At 29.6% G+C, this 19732-nt stretch overlaps 1 protein-coding gene across 1 annotated transcript; it reads left to right on the top strand.

Annotated features, from left to right (window-relative positions):
* Window positions 1-1680: 1680 nt before the first annotated feature.
* On the top strand, window positions 1681-3985 carry LOC137811543 (zinc-finger homeodomain protein 11-like). The gene has a single exon (XM_068613330.1). It carries the CDS (start codon window positions 2574-2576, stop codon window positions 3675-3677), a length of 1104 nt encoding a protein of 367 aa, XP_068469431.1. The 5' UTR covers window positions 1681-2573; the 3' UTR covers window positions 3678-3985.
* Window positions 3986-19732: the final 15747 nt, after the last annotated feature.

The following is a 19732-nucleotide window of genomic DNA, read 5'->3' as shown; positions in this document are numbered from 1 at the left end:
ACCTTCATTCACACACTGCAAATATTTGTGGGCAATTTTTTTCCAGCTTATTTTTTTTTGAATCATTTAAAAGTCATAATTTTAAAATAACTTCAATTGTTTAATGTTTAAGAGTGAATTTGAGATACGGATTTGAGATTATTTTGAAGTATGAAGAAAGTGAGTTGGTTTGAATTAAAGTAAATAGAATAAAAAATTAGGATGAAAATTTTGTGAATGAAATTATATATTTTTAATTGATAGAAATGTAAATTTTTAAATTTATCCTTATATTTAAAAATTGTTAAAAAATTAATTTAATTTATTTGTTTATAAATTATAATTATTTTTAATTAAAATATTATTTCGATAATGTATTAAAGTTAATTTTAGAAAAAATGAAAAATGATATAAATTTGATAAAAAAAAATATTTAAATATTTATAATTATAAATATTTGATAAAAAAAATTATTTGTATATTAAATAACATTATTATTTTTATCTTTATTTTTTATAATTAATATAATTATTATATAATTTTTTATTATTAAAAATATATTTATTATTATTTATATTTATAATTTAATATATATAATATGATTAATTTTTTATTTTTATAATTTTAATTATATTTATTATATTTGAATTGTAATTCTATTTTAAATAAAAGTAATAATAATTTAAGTTTAAAATAAAAATAATTAAATAAATTATATAAATATATATATAATTTTCTTCGCAATTGAGAAGAAATTTGAAACGTATAAACATTTTATTTTTAGTGTTTTTTATTAATTAAAATTTCGTTTTTCATGTTTTATCTGTGGATAATAAATATTTGCATTTCCTCACTAGAAACAAAGGTATAAGGGTGTAAAGTAATTTGTGAAAATGTATCTAAACTAAACCAATTTTGTTACTCTTTTTTCTCATTTTTTTTTCACTGAATATTCTTGGTTTATAGTATAGATGAGTTCCACTGCTATCAATTTTTTTTTGCAAATTACACGTCTTTTTTTAAGAATGAGATTATGTTTTAGTTAAGATTATTATCGATGGTAACAAAATTTCTAAACAAATTAATACAATTATATATCTAGAACTTGATGTCGAAATAACTAGTTAAACTTAAATTAATTCACTTACAAGGTATAAACCGATTTGAACAGATGATTTAAAAAAATATTTTTGTTTACTTTTTAAAATTTGATATCAATATTTTAAAATAAACAATATATATATATACATTACAAATTGATATTAATGATTTTATCAATTTTTTTATAAAACTTGTAATTTGGTTATTTATATCAATTTCTATTTTTCATGTTTGACGTGCACATAATTTTGTATTATATTAATTCGTCATTTTTTTTATTTTGTATGTAAATTTATTTTTGTTAATAGATATTATTGTAATTTATTTATCAGTGATTATAAATATTTATATTTATTTGATAGTTTGAGAGTGAAAGAATGATATTGTGATTATTGAATTATTAATTGTGAAAAGTGGTTGGTAGGGTTGAATTTGAGGGAATTGGGAAGATTAAAGTTAAAATATGGATGAATGTGTGGTTGGAAAGTTGGAAAATGTGTGTGTGTGAAAGGAAGTGAAAGTGTTATTTGCGTGAGCATATGAAAAGATGAGGTAAGGTTTTGTTGGGAAGGAGCAGGAAAGTGGTGAGTTTATGAAAGGAAAACCAGAATTGATGTGTTTGCATTTGCAGGGCAGGGGAGTGAGTTGGCCCAGCTGTGCCTCCAATGCACCATCTCCGTACCACCCTTCAATTCTCATCTTCTCTCTTCTCTCAATCACTCACCTCAACCAATATATTCTTGCCTAATATTTTCAGACAAATTTATTACCCCCAACTAACACATCTCCTTCATATAACTCACTTACCACACTATTTGGCATATTATTCAATATTTTAAGACAATTTAATTTCTATATGCACCGAATAAAATATCATTATTATTATAACTTTTTAAATACTTATTACATATCATCCATGATCCATTTTAATTACATGATTATCAAAAACAATTCAAACAGTTAATACATTCTACATTCTTTACTGGTTTAAAACATATATAAAGGTGAAATACATCTACATCTACATCTACATCTATTTCCCCTACCCCTAGTAGATACTAGCTCTATTATCTGAAACCTTTCATTCATAAACTCCTTTGTTTCTACCAAAACCTACTATGCAAATTTTATCTTTTCTTTTTATTGTTTTGTTTCTATTCTCTTCTCAAATCATTAGTGGTTGAGATTTTGGACCCTAATGTGTTGTTGTATCCCTCTTTCTGCTCGCAACCCCATTTAAACCTCAGATTTTGTCATCACTTCTCATTATAACCATCATCATCGCCATTTCTACCTGCATCATCATCACTCTCTTTCCTCTACACACACCATTAACCCCATCACTTGTTTTTTTCTTCTTCCTTTCCCCTTTCAACCCAACAATTCACCCTTTCAACAGAATGCTTTAAGCTTGTCAAAAACCCTAATCTCCTCTCTCTCTCTCTCTCTCTACCTCTCCCTCCTGTTATATCATTCTTGAAGACACAACGGACATGGACCTGACCTCCAGCAGTACCCACACAGTACAAACCTTGGATGCAGATACTAGGATCACACCACCCATCAACCCCACCAACAATACCACCCCAAAGTCTCTATCTTTCACCAACGGCACACCCAAGCGCCACCCCACCACCATCGGTGCTCCACTGCCACTACCACCGCCCATGGTGGTTACCTACAAAGAATGCCTCAAAAACCACGCCGCCAGCCTAGGTGGCCATGCACTCGATGGCTGTGGCGAGTTCATGCCTTCCTCCTCAACCAACCCCACCGATCCTCGCTCCCTTAAGTGCGCCGCGTGTGGCTGCCACCGCAACTTCCACCGCCGTGATCCTCAAGAACACAACAACCTCAACTACAACATTCACAGCACCAACACCGCCGCCGCCGCCAACAATAACCCCACTTTTCTAAGCTGCATCTACACGCCTTCAGCACCAGCACCAATCTCTCAGCGAGCCATGAGCCAAAGCACGAGTCCGAGCTTGAGTTCGAGCCCGAGTCACAGTCCGAGCCCAATGTCAAGCCCCTCACCTCCTCCACTCTCCCACGTGCCGCCGTACCACGCTTCAGCACCCCACATGCTTTTAGCCCTCGGCACTGGCTATTCTACACCCTCCGATGAACATCACCACCACAGAGGCCTCACCTTTTCGAGCGTGATGTTGAAGAGCGAGAACCCGAAGAAGAGGTACAGGACCAAGTTCAGCAAAGAGCAGAAGGAGAAGATGCATAGCTTCTCTGAGAAACTGGGGTGGAGAATGCAGAAAGGGGATGATGGATTGGTCCAGCAATTCTGCAATGACATTGGGGTCTCTAGAGGGGTATTCAAGGTGTGGATGCACAACAACAAGAACACTCTTAGGAGAAGATTGGATCAAGGGGAAAATGCAAATCCAAACGCAAATGCAAATTCTTCTCAAAGTGTTGGGGATCATGATGACGGCAATAATACCAGTGGTGGAGGTGGTTTTGACAGTGATATCAACAACCCCTACAATCCAAATAGCAACAACAACAATGACATTCACATGAATGAAGAAGATGATGGATGTCGCAATGTTCATGTTTCTCTTAATGGGTTGTCATCTTAGCTTCCTTTCTTTTGTCAAGAAACTTAGTTAGACGGGAATGGAGCTGGAAGCAAATTTCGCGATGATCATTATTGTTTATTACCATCCTTTTGGTTTTATTTTTCTTTTTGAAGAAAGTTAAGACTATAGGAAAATTCAAGGTTGTCTTGGTTTCTATTAAAATGTCATATTACTGTGTTTATGTTCATAGATGATGTTTGTATCACCACCAGGACATGTCTCACCCTCCTCCTGATAGCTCTTATTGCTGTCACGTTTTCTCCTTTATAAAGAGCAGGTATATATTTTAAGTGATTTAACTGTCAGAACGTAGATATTATTTATTGTGCATCTACTATTCTTTGAAATTTCCACCTTCCAAAATGCCCATATTTGTTTGGCCAATTTCACGACCTTTATCAATTCTGGGGTTGAAATGGAACCTATCTGCAATTTTGTCCTTATTCATTTATGGAGATCTCCTACCACTACAAGATTTTATCTTGGAGATAACGCTGTAGATGCGTCTGGTGAAACATTGCACGAGCAAAGTTCTAAAATCTAATCTTCCCATTAATTTCTCTTTTATGGGTGTGCAAGTGGTCCTGGGTAAGTTATCTCCTAAGAAAGAAAGAAAAGGATTAGACCCATTAATCACATTTGACAAGGACATTAATCCATTCCATCTGCTTTGTTTGGTCTCATCTTCCTAACTTCTTAAAACCTTATTACAAGCAATTATCTTGGTACAAAAAAGGAACTAGAAGGATAGTTGATTAGAAGCATATAATACGCTTTTGGAATATTACAAGATGGCATTGAAAATGCATATTGTCTATTGTGGTGTTTATCTATTATTATTAAACATCATTTAATTACCATAATCTTCTGTTTGTCTATGCTTAGAAGGCAAGCAGCATGATTTGGTTAATCAATAATTAATGGAAAGTAATGCGGCAGTGCTGTCTTATTCTGCCAACATTCCATTTTTAGTTAGTCAAATGAGACGGCAAATTTGTTGTTTTGCTGTTTCATTATATATTTAATTAGTTTAAGGTGGGAGGAAGTTTTTATTCCAAGATTAGTGTAAATCTATCATAGCTTTTGTGTGACCTTACTCACTTATAAATGAGGACTTCCTTATTTTACTTAAAGTCTTGCCTAGAGAAGTTAAACCTGTACTTTTCTGTGCTGTTAACATGCAATGATAACCCATCTGAGATCATCACAAGAGTCACTTGCTTAATTATAATTGATGAATTCAGATGTAAGTTTCATGAGGATTAAAATATGTTTCATTGGCCTTTTAAGCTGCCACGTTGTTTTCTTTCCTTTCAAGTTCATAGTTTATAATTGTTGGGACGAAATGACCCTTTGTAATGAGTTTTTCATAGAATAGGTGTATATAAGATCTCAGCTTTTACAGAGAATGGACCACTCAGGAATTAATGCCATTTTGGAAGCTTTGTTGCTGCAGCAGTGTACCTCTATTCTTTGCTTCTTCTGTGTTTTATTTTCATTTGCTTTTTTATATGGGACCAAATCTTTGATCTTGTGCTTTTCCTCTGGTTTATGAATCAGGCCCACTTGAAAAAGGAATACCACTACACAGCCCAAATAAAATGCTATTATCAGGAGTGGGTCACAATTTTTCATGATTTTAAGCATCAAGATTTTTATATCCATCTAACTAAAACTTTTTAGATTTGATTATTAAAAAGTAATATTATAATTTATAATTAAAGGATACTGTAAAATATATTTATACTGTGAAAACACATTTTAGTTCAATTTATAAAACAAAAGTAAGTAACATGGTCATTTTCACACATAGACTGACGAATACTTCAAAGTCACACCTCCACTTGCAAATACACACAGATTTGAGGGATGAATAATTACGTATTTTAACGGACAAACAAACAATTTTTTTTTGTTTATTAATAGTATAAAAGTGTATACTAAAGGAAACAAGGAATATAAATAAATTAACATAAATGTGTTTAGCTTATTTTTCTTATTTTGATTGGTGTCTTGATCTTCTGATTTGTATATATCTGATTTAGTGGTGTTTTTGAGTGTTGATTTTTTCTTAGTTGTTTGGTTAGATGTTGACTGTTGTGTTCCTTGCAGTATTAGGTGTCTTTGATTCTATTAGATGTGTTAGAAGTTTTTGCCTCTGCGCAAGTAAAGGTATGGTCTTGGATTGCTGCAAAGTCCCGCGAAGTTTACTTTTCCTACCCCTGTTGGGTTATGGATCCTTTGACATGTATACGGCTGATTCGGTAAAGCTAGTTAGCGCTTGGTTTGGTTGGTCCTTTGTCCGACGATTTTGGATGTCAAGTTAGGAGTTAGATTCTATGTGTTCTTGTAAAAGGGTTGGACCACCCCTGAAGTGGTCCCCATTTATTTATTTTTTATTGTTGATAAAAAAAAAGGTGTCTTTGATTTTTGTTTTGTTCTCAAGAGATGAGTTAATGTTCTGTATGAGGATTGGGTCATCTTTAAAATAATTCATATTTATTTAATTTTTCTTGTTGATATTAAAAACTTCTTTAATAATTTTGATGTGGTGTAATATTTTCTTACTCTAGATTTAATCATTTGAACAAACGAGTGATGTCGATTAAAGGGTAACTCTATACATGGAGGAAATAGATAATTTCGAATTGATAAATTAATTGTTATTTTAATAAACAAAGCAAGATATTTTCATTCTAATTATAAAATAAATGTGTATAGTTAAAGAGGAAAAAAGAGTATATATTACATCGTGTTAAGAATATGCTATATTAATATCTCGTTAATTTATTGTGTGTTTGTATTTTGGTTTGAGCACTGGTTACACTTGTTTCAAGATGTTAAACTTGACTGAAGGTTTCTAATGGATTAATTCTTATTGAATGTAGTTTCAAGGTTTTGCAGACAATTTTTTAATCATTAAACAAATTTAAATGTCTCTTTAAGAGTGGTGGGTCTAGAAGGGAGGGACAGATAAACATTTTTTTAAATATGTTGACACTGTTTCCTTAAAGAAAATATTTAAACACTGCTTATTTGGATCATTAATAAACAAAGTTGCAAGGTCAATGTGATGAACATTTTTAAAAAAAAAATTGTATGAAGTAAAGATGCTCAAAATAGAGTTTTCTGAATATATTAACCATAAATTATTTTTGAATATGCATTTGAAAGAACTCTTAATTCATGATCATAATTTTAATGTAACCTTAAGGAAATCTTGAATTTGTAATTTGAAATCTTGATGCAAAACCGTAATGAAATGAATGAAAGGAAAACTACTTTATGTGTTGTGGTTACCAATATACAAGGCGTGTGCCAAACTAACTTTACAACAATTTTATATTAGAGAACAAATAATCCTTCACTCTTTTTCAAAGATAAATATCATTAAAAGAGGGGACTATACGTTCAAATTAAAATAAAAACATGCATTCCTTAATTAAAATAAAATATTATTTTTCAACAATAAATATTACCTAATATTCTCCAATCTCTTGTAATTCTTGTCCCATTCGGTTTGTTTGGCTTGTTCGATCAACGAACTGACCAGAACATGCTAGACACATTAGTCTAAACGATTGGCCCTTGGCCCATCAATAAGCAAGTATCTGGTGAGCATTTTGTAACTTTAAATATTGGCCCAAACGTAATAAGATCCAGTGTTTCTAAAAAGAGCGTCCACCTCTCACTTTTAGTAAAATTAAATATGATCCAAACGTCAAGGGAAGATATCATTCGTTTTGAGTTGGTTAGAAAAGAATACTCTCAGTCAGATACGATACTCTGCAACAGATGTACTTCTGAAATATAAGGAAGAATCTTAACAAGTAAGAAACTCAGTTATGGATATTGGATGACACTATAAAAGGGCCCCGAGACCCTAACCACCAAGTAAGTTGATTTTACACTTTTTACACTACAGTATAATATATAAGTGCTCTCACTGATTTGATCATCAGAGTGTAATATAGAGGTGGAGCACCCTCTGTTGGAGAATTTCAGGAGTTTCTAAGTGATAGTGACGGCAAAGACAGAATAAGGAAGCATCCACCACCGGTTCCTGACCTAAGTCAACCGGACAAAACAATTCTAAATATTTTTTTAAAAAATTATTTATATTTACTTGCATTTTTACAAAGCCTCATCTATCTTCATCCTAATGAGAATACAACCACTCCTTTCGTTTTGTTTGTTCTTTATGCGATGAACTATCACTCTTTGAGCAAAATTGTTAGTTGAGTGAGTAAAACAAGATTGAATTCATTCTTGGTACCACTTCTCCACCAAAAAAGTTTGGTCCTTCTTTCTCAGGCTGGAGTCGCTGCAAGAATATGGTGGTTTCTTGGTTGGTCCACTCGGTCTCTCTCCCTATAAGACAAAGCTTAATATGGATGGATATGACACTTGACATTTGGAATGATCTGAAAGCAAGATACTCTCAAGGGGACCTATCTCGTATTTCAGACTTACAAATGGAAGCGTCTAATCTGAATCAAGGTGATCTATCTGTTACAGAATACTTTACCAAGTTACGAATTATTTGGGATGAGCTTGAGAACTTTAAACTTGACCATATGTGTTCCTATCAAATCAAATGTACTTGTTCTTTGTGGCCTAAATGATCAATATAACAACATTAGATCACATGTGCTTTTTATGGAACTTATCCCTCTTATAACAAATATTTTTTCTTTTGTGGCATAGCAAGAACGCTAGATGATTAGTAATCTCTTGATTGTTAACATTAACATTGTCAATCTTAATGTAAATAAAAATGTTGTCTTTGTCACTTGTTCTTTTTGTGGAAAAAATGGTCATGTTGAATCCACTTGTTATCAAAAAATTGGTTTCGGGTCAACATAATAAAAATTTCAAGAATAATGGAAATAGAAAAGTTTGAGTTTACTGTGGTAAAAATATCCACACGATAGATTCATGTTATAAGAAACACAACTATCCTCCGAGTCACAAGCTTTATGGTAGCAAACCCTCTCAGATTAACAATGTTACTACTGTTGATGAAAACTTCACTAAGAAAAGTCAAAATAGATCATGAGATTGGAGATATCCGCATAACGCCACAACAATATCATATTCTCTCATATATCTTCAAGCAGATCATCAACAACTATAAACTTAATCAAGCTCAAGTCAACCAAGTTGGTTCTTTCTCTATCAAGTCAACAAAACATGTTTCCGACCTTTCTCCAACTGGTAATATCTTTTCCTTTGGAAATTTAGAAACCATTAAACACCTTTGGATTTTGGATTCTAGTGCTACAAATCAAGTATGCATTTCCTTATCTAAATTTTCTTCCTACCATTGCATTAAACCAGTTTTTAAAAGTCTACCTAATGGTCACACTATTTCTGCTTATGACTCTGGAACTACACATTTTATGTATAAATTTTATCTTACTAATGTGTTTTATGTTCCATAGTTTTCTTTTAGTCTTTTTTCTACATCTAAGTTCACTTATGCTTTTAACTACAAGTTGATTTTTTCGTCCACTGACTGTGTTATACATGATGTCTAAACAAACAAGCAGATTGATTTAGTTTATATAAATGTTGGATTGTATGTTTTTAATTCATTTACTAGTTGTCAAACTCTTATTCAAACAAAAGTTTCTACTTACAACTGTAATCTAAGAACACAAGTTTGTGGCACTATAGACCAAGACATCTTTTAAATGAAAGATTAAATATTTTGATATCTCAATACCCTTATATTACTACTAAAAAATCTTATGTTTGTGATACTTGTCATAAAGCAAAGCAAAGGAAACTTCATTTTCATATCAATAATGCTCACACTACCAAATATTTTGAATTGTTACATATGGATATCTAGATCCTTATTCTATGACTTCTGATAAACGTCTAATTTCAGTAATATTTCATATTAAAATATAGGCACTTAATAGTATTAATTGCTAAAATAAGTATAAAAGAACCCCTAACTTATGAATTTATACCTTTTTACATGTTTTTTTATTTTTATTTGAATAAGAGCGATTTATTCCCAAATTCGTGTTAATTTCAAGATTCTATGGAAGGTTGGAGTACACTAGCACTCACCAAAGTTGCCCAAACACGCAAAATAGTCATTTCACCACCAGGGGAGCTCGCTCAAGCGAGCCATATCTCACTTGAGCGAGATAGCACCAAAGACATTGGGCTAGTTCAACCTTTCACTCGCTCAAGCAAGTAAATCTCGCTTGAGCGAGAGTCCACTTAAGCCCATGAAAATTAGGTTAAATAGGGGGCTTGAGGCACAACCCTAGTGTGCAAGATTGAGAGGAAAACACCATTGAGTGACTTATAACCCAATTGGGAGAATAAGAGGTGTGAGAAACATTAGAGGAGGCAGTCGTCAAGGAGAAACATTTTGGATCTTCTTTTCATGCTCTCCCTACGTGTAATAGTCATCATATGTACTAATTCTACCATTTGGGATTGGGAGTAATTTGTTCAAAATTTTATGTATTGAGGTGATATCTAAATATAATATTTTTTTTATTGATTGATTATTGATATTATTCTTTTTCTTCTAAATGCTTGGTTTACATAATCTAGAATCTTAAATTTGACTGGAAAGTATTTTTAGGGTTTTGACATAAACGATAATACTTAACATATTTAAGTGTTAGGAATAGACTTGATATGTTAATTGCCATCAACGTTTAATCTTAACGATAAGTTGTTTTTATGAATATGTGAGGAATCGATATTTAGGAAGCATCTTAATAATTTTATATGTGAGGAATCGATATAAATAATTTTTATACAGGCATCAATATCAATCAAAGGGAACAATATTGTCATGCTAATCAAAATACAAAAGAGTGAGAAAGATGAAACTCAATCCCTATTTTCCCATTTGAAGCAACAAACTCTTTGATTTGTTTTCTTATTAATCATTGTCATCATAACAATTCTCAACAAACTTCTATTTTTTTTTTATATTTAGTGAATATTTTACTTGATTATTCAATTGTTCCTTGTGGATTCGATATTCATCCTTAGTGACACATTATTACTTCTGACAACGCGGTGCACTTCCTGTAAAAAGTCATCAGCTTTTATGCATGGTTATAGATTTTTCTTGACTATTATTGATTATTAATCACATTTTACTTTGCTTTTTCCTATGATTGAAAAATCTAAAGCTCAAAATCACATTACTGGTTTTATTGCATATGTTGAAAATAATTTCAATACTACTATTAGAACTATCAGAACTGACAATGGTTTAAAATTTGATATGAATAATTTCTTTTCATCAAAAGGTATAGTACATCAAAGGACTTGTGTTGAGACACCTGAACATAATGATATAGTTGAAAGGAAACAACATCTTTTTAAAGTGACTTGTGTTTTATTGTTTTAAACTATTTTACCTTCACTGTTTTGGAGTTTCGTCGATCAACAAGCTATTTTTCTCATAAATTGAATACTCACTCCTCTCTTAAAGAATTTGTCTCCTCATGAAAAGCTTTATGGAAAACATTGTGATCTTCCTATCTTACGTGTTTTTTAATGTTTATATTATTCTAATACTCTTATTGCATATAGAAACAAGTTTAATAGTCGTGTTGTTTCTGTGATTTTTCTTGGTTTTCAATCTCATATAAAAGGGTATGTTTTCTTAACCTTAAAAACAATAAAATTAAGGTCTCAAGACATGTAATATTTTATGAACATCGTTTTCCATATCAATAGAATACTAATATTCATGAGAGTTCCAACAATTTATCTTTACCCGTTTTTAAAAATTATGAACAAAATTATATATTCTTATTTATGAAACTAAACAATGTAACATTATTTATGATGAAGTGGACATTGTTCTCAGTGATGAGGGTAATTCTATTCCTCAACAACAGTCTACCCGCAATAGACGCCTCCCATCATATTTATAAGACTATCAAACTTCAAGTTTACATAATATTGTGAGTACTAAATATCCAATATAGTCTTTTATTTCATATAATGCTTTATCCTTTGATTTTAAACATACTAGTTTATCTATCTCTTCACATATTGAACCCAAAAACTATGAGGAAACTTCCAAACAATTTTGTTAGGTGCAAGCTATGAGAGATGAATTGCATGCCCTTGAGCAAAACATAACTTGGACCATCACTACCTTACCACCTGGAAAGACAATTATTGGTTGCATATGAGTCTACAAAATCAAGCACAAGTTTGATGGCTCCATAGAGAGATACAAGGCAAGATTATTCACTAAGGGGTATACACAACAAGAAGGCTTGGATTTCATGGATATTTTCGCTTTTGTGGCAAAGTTGATCACTCTACGTCTCTTTTTGGCTTGGCCGCCAACAACTAGTTTTGTAAACAATTAAATATAAACAATGTCTTTCTCCATGTCAACCTTCACAAAAAAAGTTTACATGATACTTCCATCTAATTTTCCATTTTAGAGGTCTCTTTACATCTTAAGAAAAGTTGGACGAAAATGATAATACACCTGGCCTTGCCATAATGGCAGCTTATTCCAAGTCCCCTTTCTTCACTTTTTTTTAAAATAAATAGCATCTATTGAAAAATAAACATTTTGTTGTTTGAAAAAGTAAAAGTGATTTATATATTAAAAAAATCATGAAAAGGTTGTGAATGTATTGGTTGATTGAAAGGTATACGAAATTAGGGTTGTGTTCAACAAGTATTCCTTTGATGTCACTTGGAATATTGATGGTTGTATCAGTTTCGCTTATAATACAACATAGTTCAAGTATTAGTAATGGTTCAGTTTTTTGTTTTTTTATCAGCAATTAATGAATTAAATAAATGAAACACTTTAGAGGTGTCTCAACCCTTATACAAGATCTAACTTCAAACAAACAGAATAAACAGATTACAACTTTTTATCTATTTCCATAACAAGCACCCAAACTAAATCACATATGGCTCTGCTCATCCTATTTTTTGTTCCATAGAAATTTATGCAGAACAGCCTGCCCCCTTCCTATACAATTAGAAATCAATTAAGTATGGTGGTGCCCTACAAAATCTATGAATGTTGTTATTCTCCCAAAACCTGCAAAAACTCCACTTGAGAGAGTGTTGAAAACAACTTCTATTTTAGTTGTATTAACATCCCTTGTCATATAGTTTACAGCATTATTGCATTATCTTTATCATTCAGTCCAGAATCACACCTGGGGCCTTTGTCCCTACTGCATAACCCTTGATGTTGTAAGTCCATGGCTCATTCAAAGTTATCCATTTCTTCACTCTACCTCCAAGTTCCTTGCAGCATAGTTCTACATAGTCTTTTTGTCACTAGCTCATTGATATTCAATTCCTTCTTCGTTTATTCCTCCATTTCATTGGAAGTATTCTTGTCCAAGGTATGAAAAATCTGTAGCCATCCACATTCATATCCTCCATAATCACTTCACGTTCTCATCCTTCCAATCCTACACAACCTGCACATATGGATACCCTTTCCTAGCCTTTAGCTAAGACAATGTCACATTATTACGACTAAATGAACACATTACAGATAACAACACACATAACAAACAAATCACGCGTTTGTTAATCCTTGAACAGCCTCATATAATACTCTCATCCTAATTTTAATCTAAAACTTTAAATTACTTTTTACACTAGAGACCGGTTACACCTTTTCCCCTTTATACGTTCTTAGTTGTCCATCCCCCCACAGAATTAAACTCACCCCCACAGCATCCTATTCTATTGCTCACCCCGCCCCCAATTAGTAATGGTTCAGTGATTTAACCAGTGATCTATGAACACGATCGAGTGAATACCCAATCGGTTTTTATAGTTGTTAACAATAGCACTGGTTTGTAGGCAACGAAAAAGAGTTTTAGCACTTTAGTTAGGTGTTAATATTATACGTGGCAAAACGGGTTATTCATTCTCGTCCAGATTATTATGGGTTGGTTATTTGATTGATCAACTCAATCCACTTTATTTATGAGCACGATGAGTTAGTGGGCATGAATTCAGAAGAAAGAACATGTGAGAGAGAAGAGTGGGAGAGGAGAATGGAAATAAGGGTTAGACTCTTGTTAAGTTATGTAAGTTCTTTTTTATCTTTTATCACAGGTTTGGAAATAATCTTAGAACAATTGCTTCCTGCACTCACTTGAACCCAATCACTAAGGTAAAATGATCAAAATGTTTTCTGTAATTTTTCAGAATCCTTTTTTTTTCAATATGTTTAAAAAAATACTATGGATTTTTTTTAAAATGTATTTTTTATATTCTTGAATTATTATTTTTTTAAATGAGGTTTTGGTTTTTCAATTTTATAATAAAATTTTATTGTCGAAACACAAAAATCTTTTTTTTTTTTCTAAAATATGTTTTTTAATTCTAAGGTTTCAAGTTTAGAATAAGGGTCAATTCTAGAATTTCAAAAGTTATTTAGGTGCATATCTAAAATCATTGGGTGCAAATAACCAATGGTGTCTCACCACGAATTCAACCGGTAGATAGGTGAGGTTACAGTTTTCAAGATGTTAAACTTGACTGAAGGTTTTTAATGGATTAATTCTTATTGAATGTAGTTTCAAGGTTTTGCAGACAAATTTCTAATCATTAAACAAATTTAAATGTTTCTTTAAGAGTGATTGGTCTAGAAGGCAGGAACATATAAACATTTTTTTTAAATATTTTTGACTTGTTTCCTTAAAGAAAATATTTAAACACAGCTTATTTGGATCATTAATAAACAAACTTGCATGTGATGAACGTTTTAAAATAAAAACTTTCTATCAATTACTTTATATTCTAAAATCAATATAAATTTCTATCAATTACTTTATATTCTAAAATCAATATTTAGATTCTAAAGTGAATAGTTAAAATATTAATAGTTAATTAGATATCAATTTATAAATTAGGTTATGTACTTATAGATAAAGTGGGTTTAGAGAATATATAAGATTGACAGTAATAATAATTATGGTAGATGTCAATTGTTCCTCTTGTGTTTGGTATAGTTCTTTTTTGGTGTCTCAGCTTTTTAGTTTTTTCATTTTTTGATGCTTCAGCTTCTTAGTATCCAATCGGAAATAAATTTGTAGAAAGTTTTCCAAAGATCAAGTATTAGAAATTGAGCAATGTAAAACTGATAAAAGTGTACCTTACTTTATTATAAAAAACTTATTTATAATGTTTTGTATTGGACTATTTGATTTATAAACCGTATATGATATGTATCTTCAATAAATCAATGTTAAAAAGATAGAGAGTAGACTTGATTATTAATATTAATAAGTTAAAAAAAAAAATTAGAAACTTTTGGATATTACAGTACACGTTTGTTTGTTTTTTTTTTTGCTTACACCTAATTAGTATATGTAGGAAAAAGTGCGGATATGTGTAGATATTATTCTTTGTAGTGACATGAACCTAATTATCATTTTTTATATCATCATACATATTAATTTACATATAAAAAAAATTAATTTATATATTAATTTGATGAGTTAAAAAATCTAACCACTCTTTACTTCTCTGTTTGTATGGTTATCCTTAAAAAAAAATATGTTGATAAGTTGCATTGTGTAGGATCCTTTAAGAACATTTTTTTCTTTTCCATTGTTAGATGTTTGACCTCACAAAAAAAGAGATGATGTAATCTAAAAATTCATTTTTGAACAAATAAGTTTTTTGTTAGAAGACTTTTTTATAAAACCATTCATGAGGGACACTTGAAGGAGAAGAAATGAGAGGAAAGAATAAATCTCAAAGTCTTGTCTCTTGAGACTTACACCATATATATTATGTACTTCATGTAAAAATATATAAATTTAATTAACAATTACATGCGTAATAATAATAGAGGAATTGTTAATTTCAACCCCTTAAAGTAAATGATAAACATGTTTTTGATACGTGAAAAGTTTTATATTACTTAAAGACTTGGGAAAAATATTGTTTATAAATTAACTATCTTCTCAATCTATCAATACCCTTTTATTAACGACAAAACCACCATGAAATAATTCAACATAAAACATATAATACATGAATTGCAACAAGTTTAACAAGATGAATACAATTTAGATAAAAATATTGGGACTAAACTAACAATTTAGATAACTTTATTTCTTAGTCTTAACTAAAGAATGTGTTTGAATTTATTAAAATTTTCACAGTAACAAAACCTTTGTGGTAATTTTTGTTCCTCTTTATTTTTTAGGAAGGTCTATAACTATATAACTTCTAGAAATGAAGGTTTGGCTGTGGAATTGGTCTATTTTTCTTCCCAAAGACCTCGTTACTATGTTCCAAATTACATGTCATGGAATGATTGCGACCCTTTATCACGTAGACCTTTCTCCCTTCTCTAACTTAATTACCTTTTTTTTTCTTTTCAATATAAGTATTTATTAATACTCTAGAAGGTATGGAAAAGGCAATACAAATTCCAAACCATTTCCTACTTTGTACGGATCGAAGTTTAAGTAATTTTTGTTCCATTGACTTCGTCGCCATAATCCCTTTGAACGCACAAAGAGTTGAGACCACATTGGGCCAAAATTCCAATCACCGTAAGCAAGTTGCACGACTTGAAGTCTCAATATCATAACCAATGTTGTCGTGTGCCTTTTGGCATTGGAGATGAGACGCAACTTCAACATTATGCATGCCGTGAAGATCAAACAACTCTCATATAACAATCATGTCGGTAACATTGTTTTTTCTGGATAAACATAAAACACTTGTGTGTCTCTTGATATGTCTAAAAATTTGAACTATATATGTACTGATATTTGAGACCAACCAAACATTCGTATATACTTTTTCTAGAAACTAAAACTTACTTCCATTTTAATAAGCACCATACCATAAAATACCAACGATTTTCTTTAATTTTGAAAATTTCAAAACTTGACCGTTATCATGAGAATTTTCAAGTTTAAATTCAAAATGTTTACCGTGTATATAATATAAAATGACAACAAGGTGAGGTATTATGGTGTTATATTTAACTACCTAAATTTTAAGAGAATTTTGTGAAACATTGACCATCTAATCTCTCTCAAACATTTGACACTATTGCTATCAATTTTTCTATAACCGTTATCCCATCACAAGATCAGCAATTGTCATCAAAATAATTCTAACTAACAACATGATACTTCAAATTTAATTATTTAATTGTAAGTTGATCCATCTAAATTGATTATTTTTCTCATCATAATTAAATCAAACTCTTCTAATATACCTAACTTTTATCACATGACATGTAACTTTTATGGAGTTTTTTATTTTTAAGTTATGAAGTTTATTATCATATTAATAACAGCAACCAACATGTACTAATAATAAAAATATAGACACTAATGGAGCTCTTTTTTTCTCATATATACTAATGTCTAAATTAGTAAAATATAGAACAAATAACTAGGTAAAAAAAAACATTGAATCACCACACTTCATCTTAGTTATTAGTGTTCCATAATGTTTAGTGTCAAACTGAATTTTAAAATATTATTTAATTTGATTAAATTTTATATTTAATTAAAATTAAGTTAAATTAAATTACCACTTAAAACAAAGGCGTGACAGTTCTGTATTTTTTAATTTTTCATAAATTTATATATATCAACATTTTATTTTATAATATTTGACGTTGTATCTGTATTTTATTTTATAGTATTTGATAATGTCTTTGTATATCATTGTTTTCATCTGATGTGATGTTTTGTGAACAATAAAAATTTGTTTCATGTACTTTCAATATTATATAATAATATAATATGTATACGCATATTTAATATTTAATATGTATATACATATATTTTAACAATTGAGAGTGTTTTGTGTATTCTCATTTGCTATTCTTAAAAGTGTCAAATATTTAAAAATTTAAAAATACAGATACACAAACGTAGTTAAATATTTAAATATTTGATAACCAACGTTGTCAAATAATAAAGATACACAAACATTGTTAAATACTATAAAATATAAATATATTGTCAAATATTATAGAATATAAATACAAATGAGTTTATGTAAAAAAAATAAAAAATACATATACATATAAATCTATATTTCATTGGAGACACTAGTTTTTATAAGAATAATATCTTCTATTATATTTTTTTAATTATTAGAATTGAGAATCCTTGGAAGTAGAAAAATATTTTGAAAGTTAGTGATATTGAGTGTTTCAAGACTGGTATCAAATCTAAGGGAAGACTTTTTTTTATATTATTATTTAGTAACAATTGAGTTATACTATGGTTCAATTTATATCAAATCTAAGGGGAGAATTTTTTTATATTATTATTTAGTAACAATTGTGTTATACTATGGTTAAAATTAGAGAAAAGAAAAATATTTTTAATCATTTTCAAGGAGAAAATGTATTTTGAGAACAAGTGATAGTTATGTGTTCAAAGACTTGTGTAGAATATAAGGAAGTGTGCAGTTAATGTAGGAGAAGTTTTTGGATTGAGGTTTTTTACATCTTAAAAATAATATGATTTGTACATTAGAAGAATAATTAGAAGGAAGTTGATAAATGAAGAGAGATTTTTTTTTTTGTAAATATAAATATGGATGACAAAAATATCCATTTCCGCAGATAAAATCTGTTATGGGTAGAAAATGGATACTTTAAACGGGTACCCGTGGGATGGGTATCATATTACCGGTATCCACGTGTATCCATCACCAGTTAAAAAATAATTAATTAATATTAATTCTATTGTATTTGTTTTAAGAAAATAAAAATGTATTGTAAAAAAAAATCTGTTATCTGTGGCTCAATTCCCTATCTAGCACCATTTACATCTTTATTTTCCTATCTAGCACCCTTTTGTTTTTATTTCCCTATCTAGCACTCTTTTGTTTTTATTTCTCTATTTAGCACTCTTTTATTTTTTATTTCCCTATCTAGCACCATTTTAAAAATAAATAAATAAATAATAAATTATTATTTTTTATAATTTTAATTTTGAATGCATTAAAAATAAATATTTTTAATGTTTAAAATAATTAGAAATATAATTAATGAATAAATAAATGAGTTTTTACAAAATAAAAATAAAAAATTAATAAATTAAAAATGTTTAGTTTAAAATTATTATTTTTAAAAATGAAGAAAATAAAAAATTAAACTCTACAACAACATAAAAGTTGAATCTATAAACATAAATTAGTATTTATTTTTATTATTATTGATTATATAATCATGTTAATTTCAAGTAAAAAATACAGGACATATTTATAAAAAAAACCAAAGTCAATTAGTATTAATTAATAGTGGACACATAAATAATATTGAAGTGTTTACCTAAATGTAAAGTTCTAAAAAAAATTAATACAAACGTTACACTTAATGCTTAAAAATGAGAAGAAAAAAATGCAAAAATAAATAAGTCTAGAAAATAAAAACAACAACAATAAAATAAAAACAAAAACCATAAATAAATAAAGATTGACAGAAAAAATAATAATAACTAAAAACATAAAAGGTATAAAATAAAGGAAAAACAAAATAAGATAAAGATAAAAGATATAAAAAAAAATCAAATAAATCAAAACAAGATAAATATAAGAGATATAAGGCAATACTAAATAAGTATATGTTGATCATAAAAAGGAAAATAAATGAGAGATGATCATTCATTTAATGTGTTCTTCAATGGTACATTAAATAGTTTGTGCGAAATGAAACATAATTAATGATGAAAAGTAGACGGTCTAGTAATGTTGGGACACGTTATTTTTGTGTGTCCTGGTGTTTGACAATATTATTATTTTTTCTGTCATTCTTTATTTATATTTATTTTTTGTTTTTATTTTATTGTTGCTGTTTTTTTTTCTATACTTATTTAGTTTTGTATTTTTTTTGTCTCATTTTTAAGCATTAAGTGTAGCATTTGCATTAGTTTTTTTTTAGAATTTTGCATTTAGGGTAGACACTTTAATATTATTTATGTGTTCACTATTAATTAATACTAATTGACTTTGGTTTTTTTATAATTATGTCCTGTATTTTTTACTTGAAATTAACATGATTATAT

The sequence above is a fragment of the Phaseolus vulgaris genome, chromosome 2 (assembly GCF_000499845.2).
Source record: "Phaseolus vulgaris cultivar G19833 chromosome 2, P. vulgaris v2.0, whole genome shotgun sequence".
Lineage (NCBI taxonomy): Eukaryota > Viridiplantae > Streptophyta > Magnoliopsida > Fabales > Fabaceae > Phaseolus > Phaseolus vulgaris.
The sequence above is the reverse complement of the archived record's forward strand: the minus strand, read 5'-3'. Positions and strand labels throughout refer to the sequence as shown.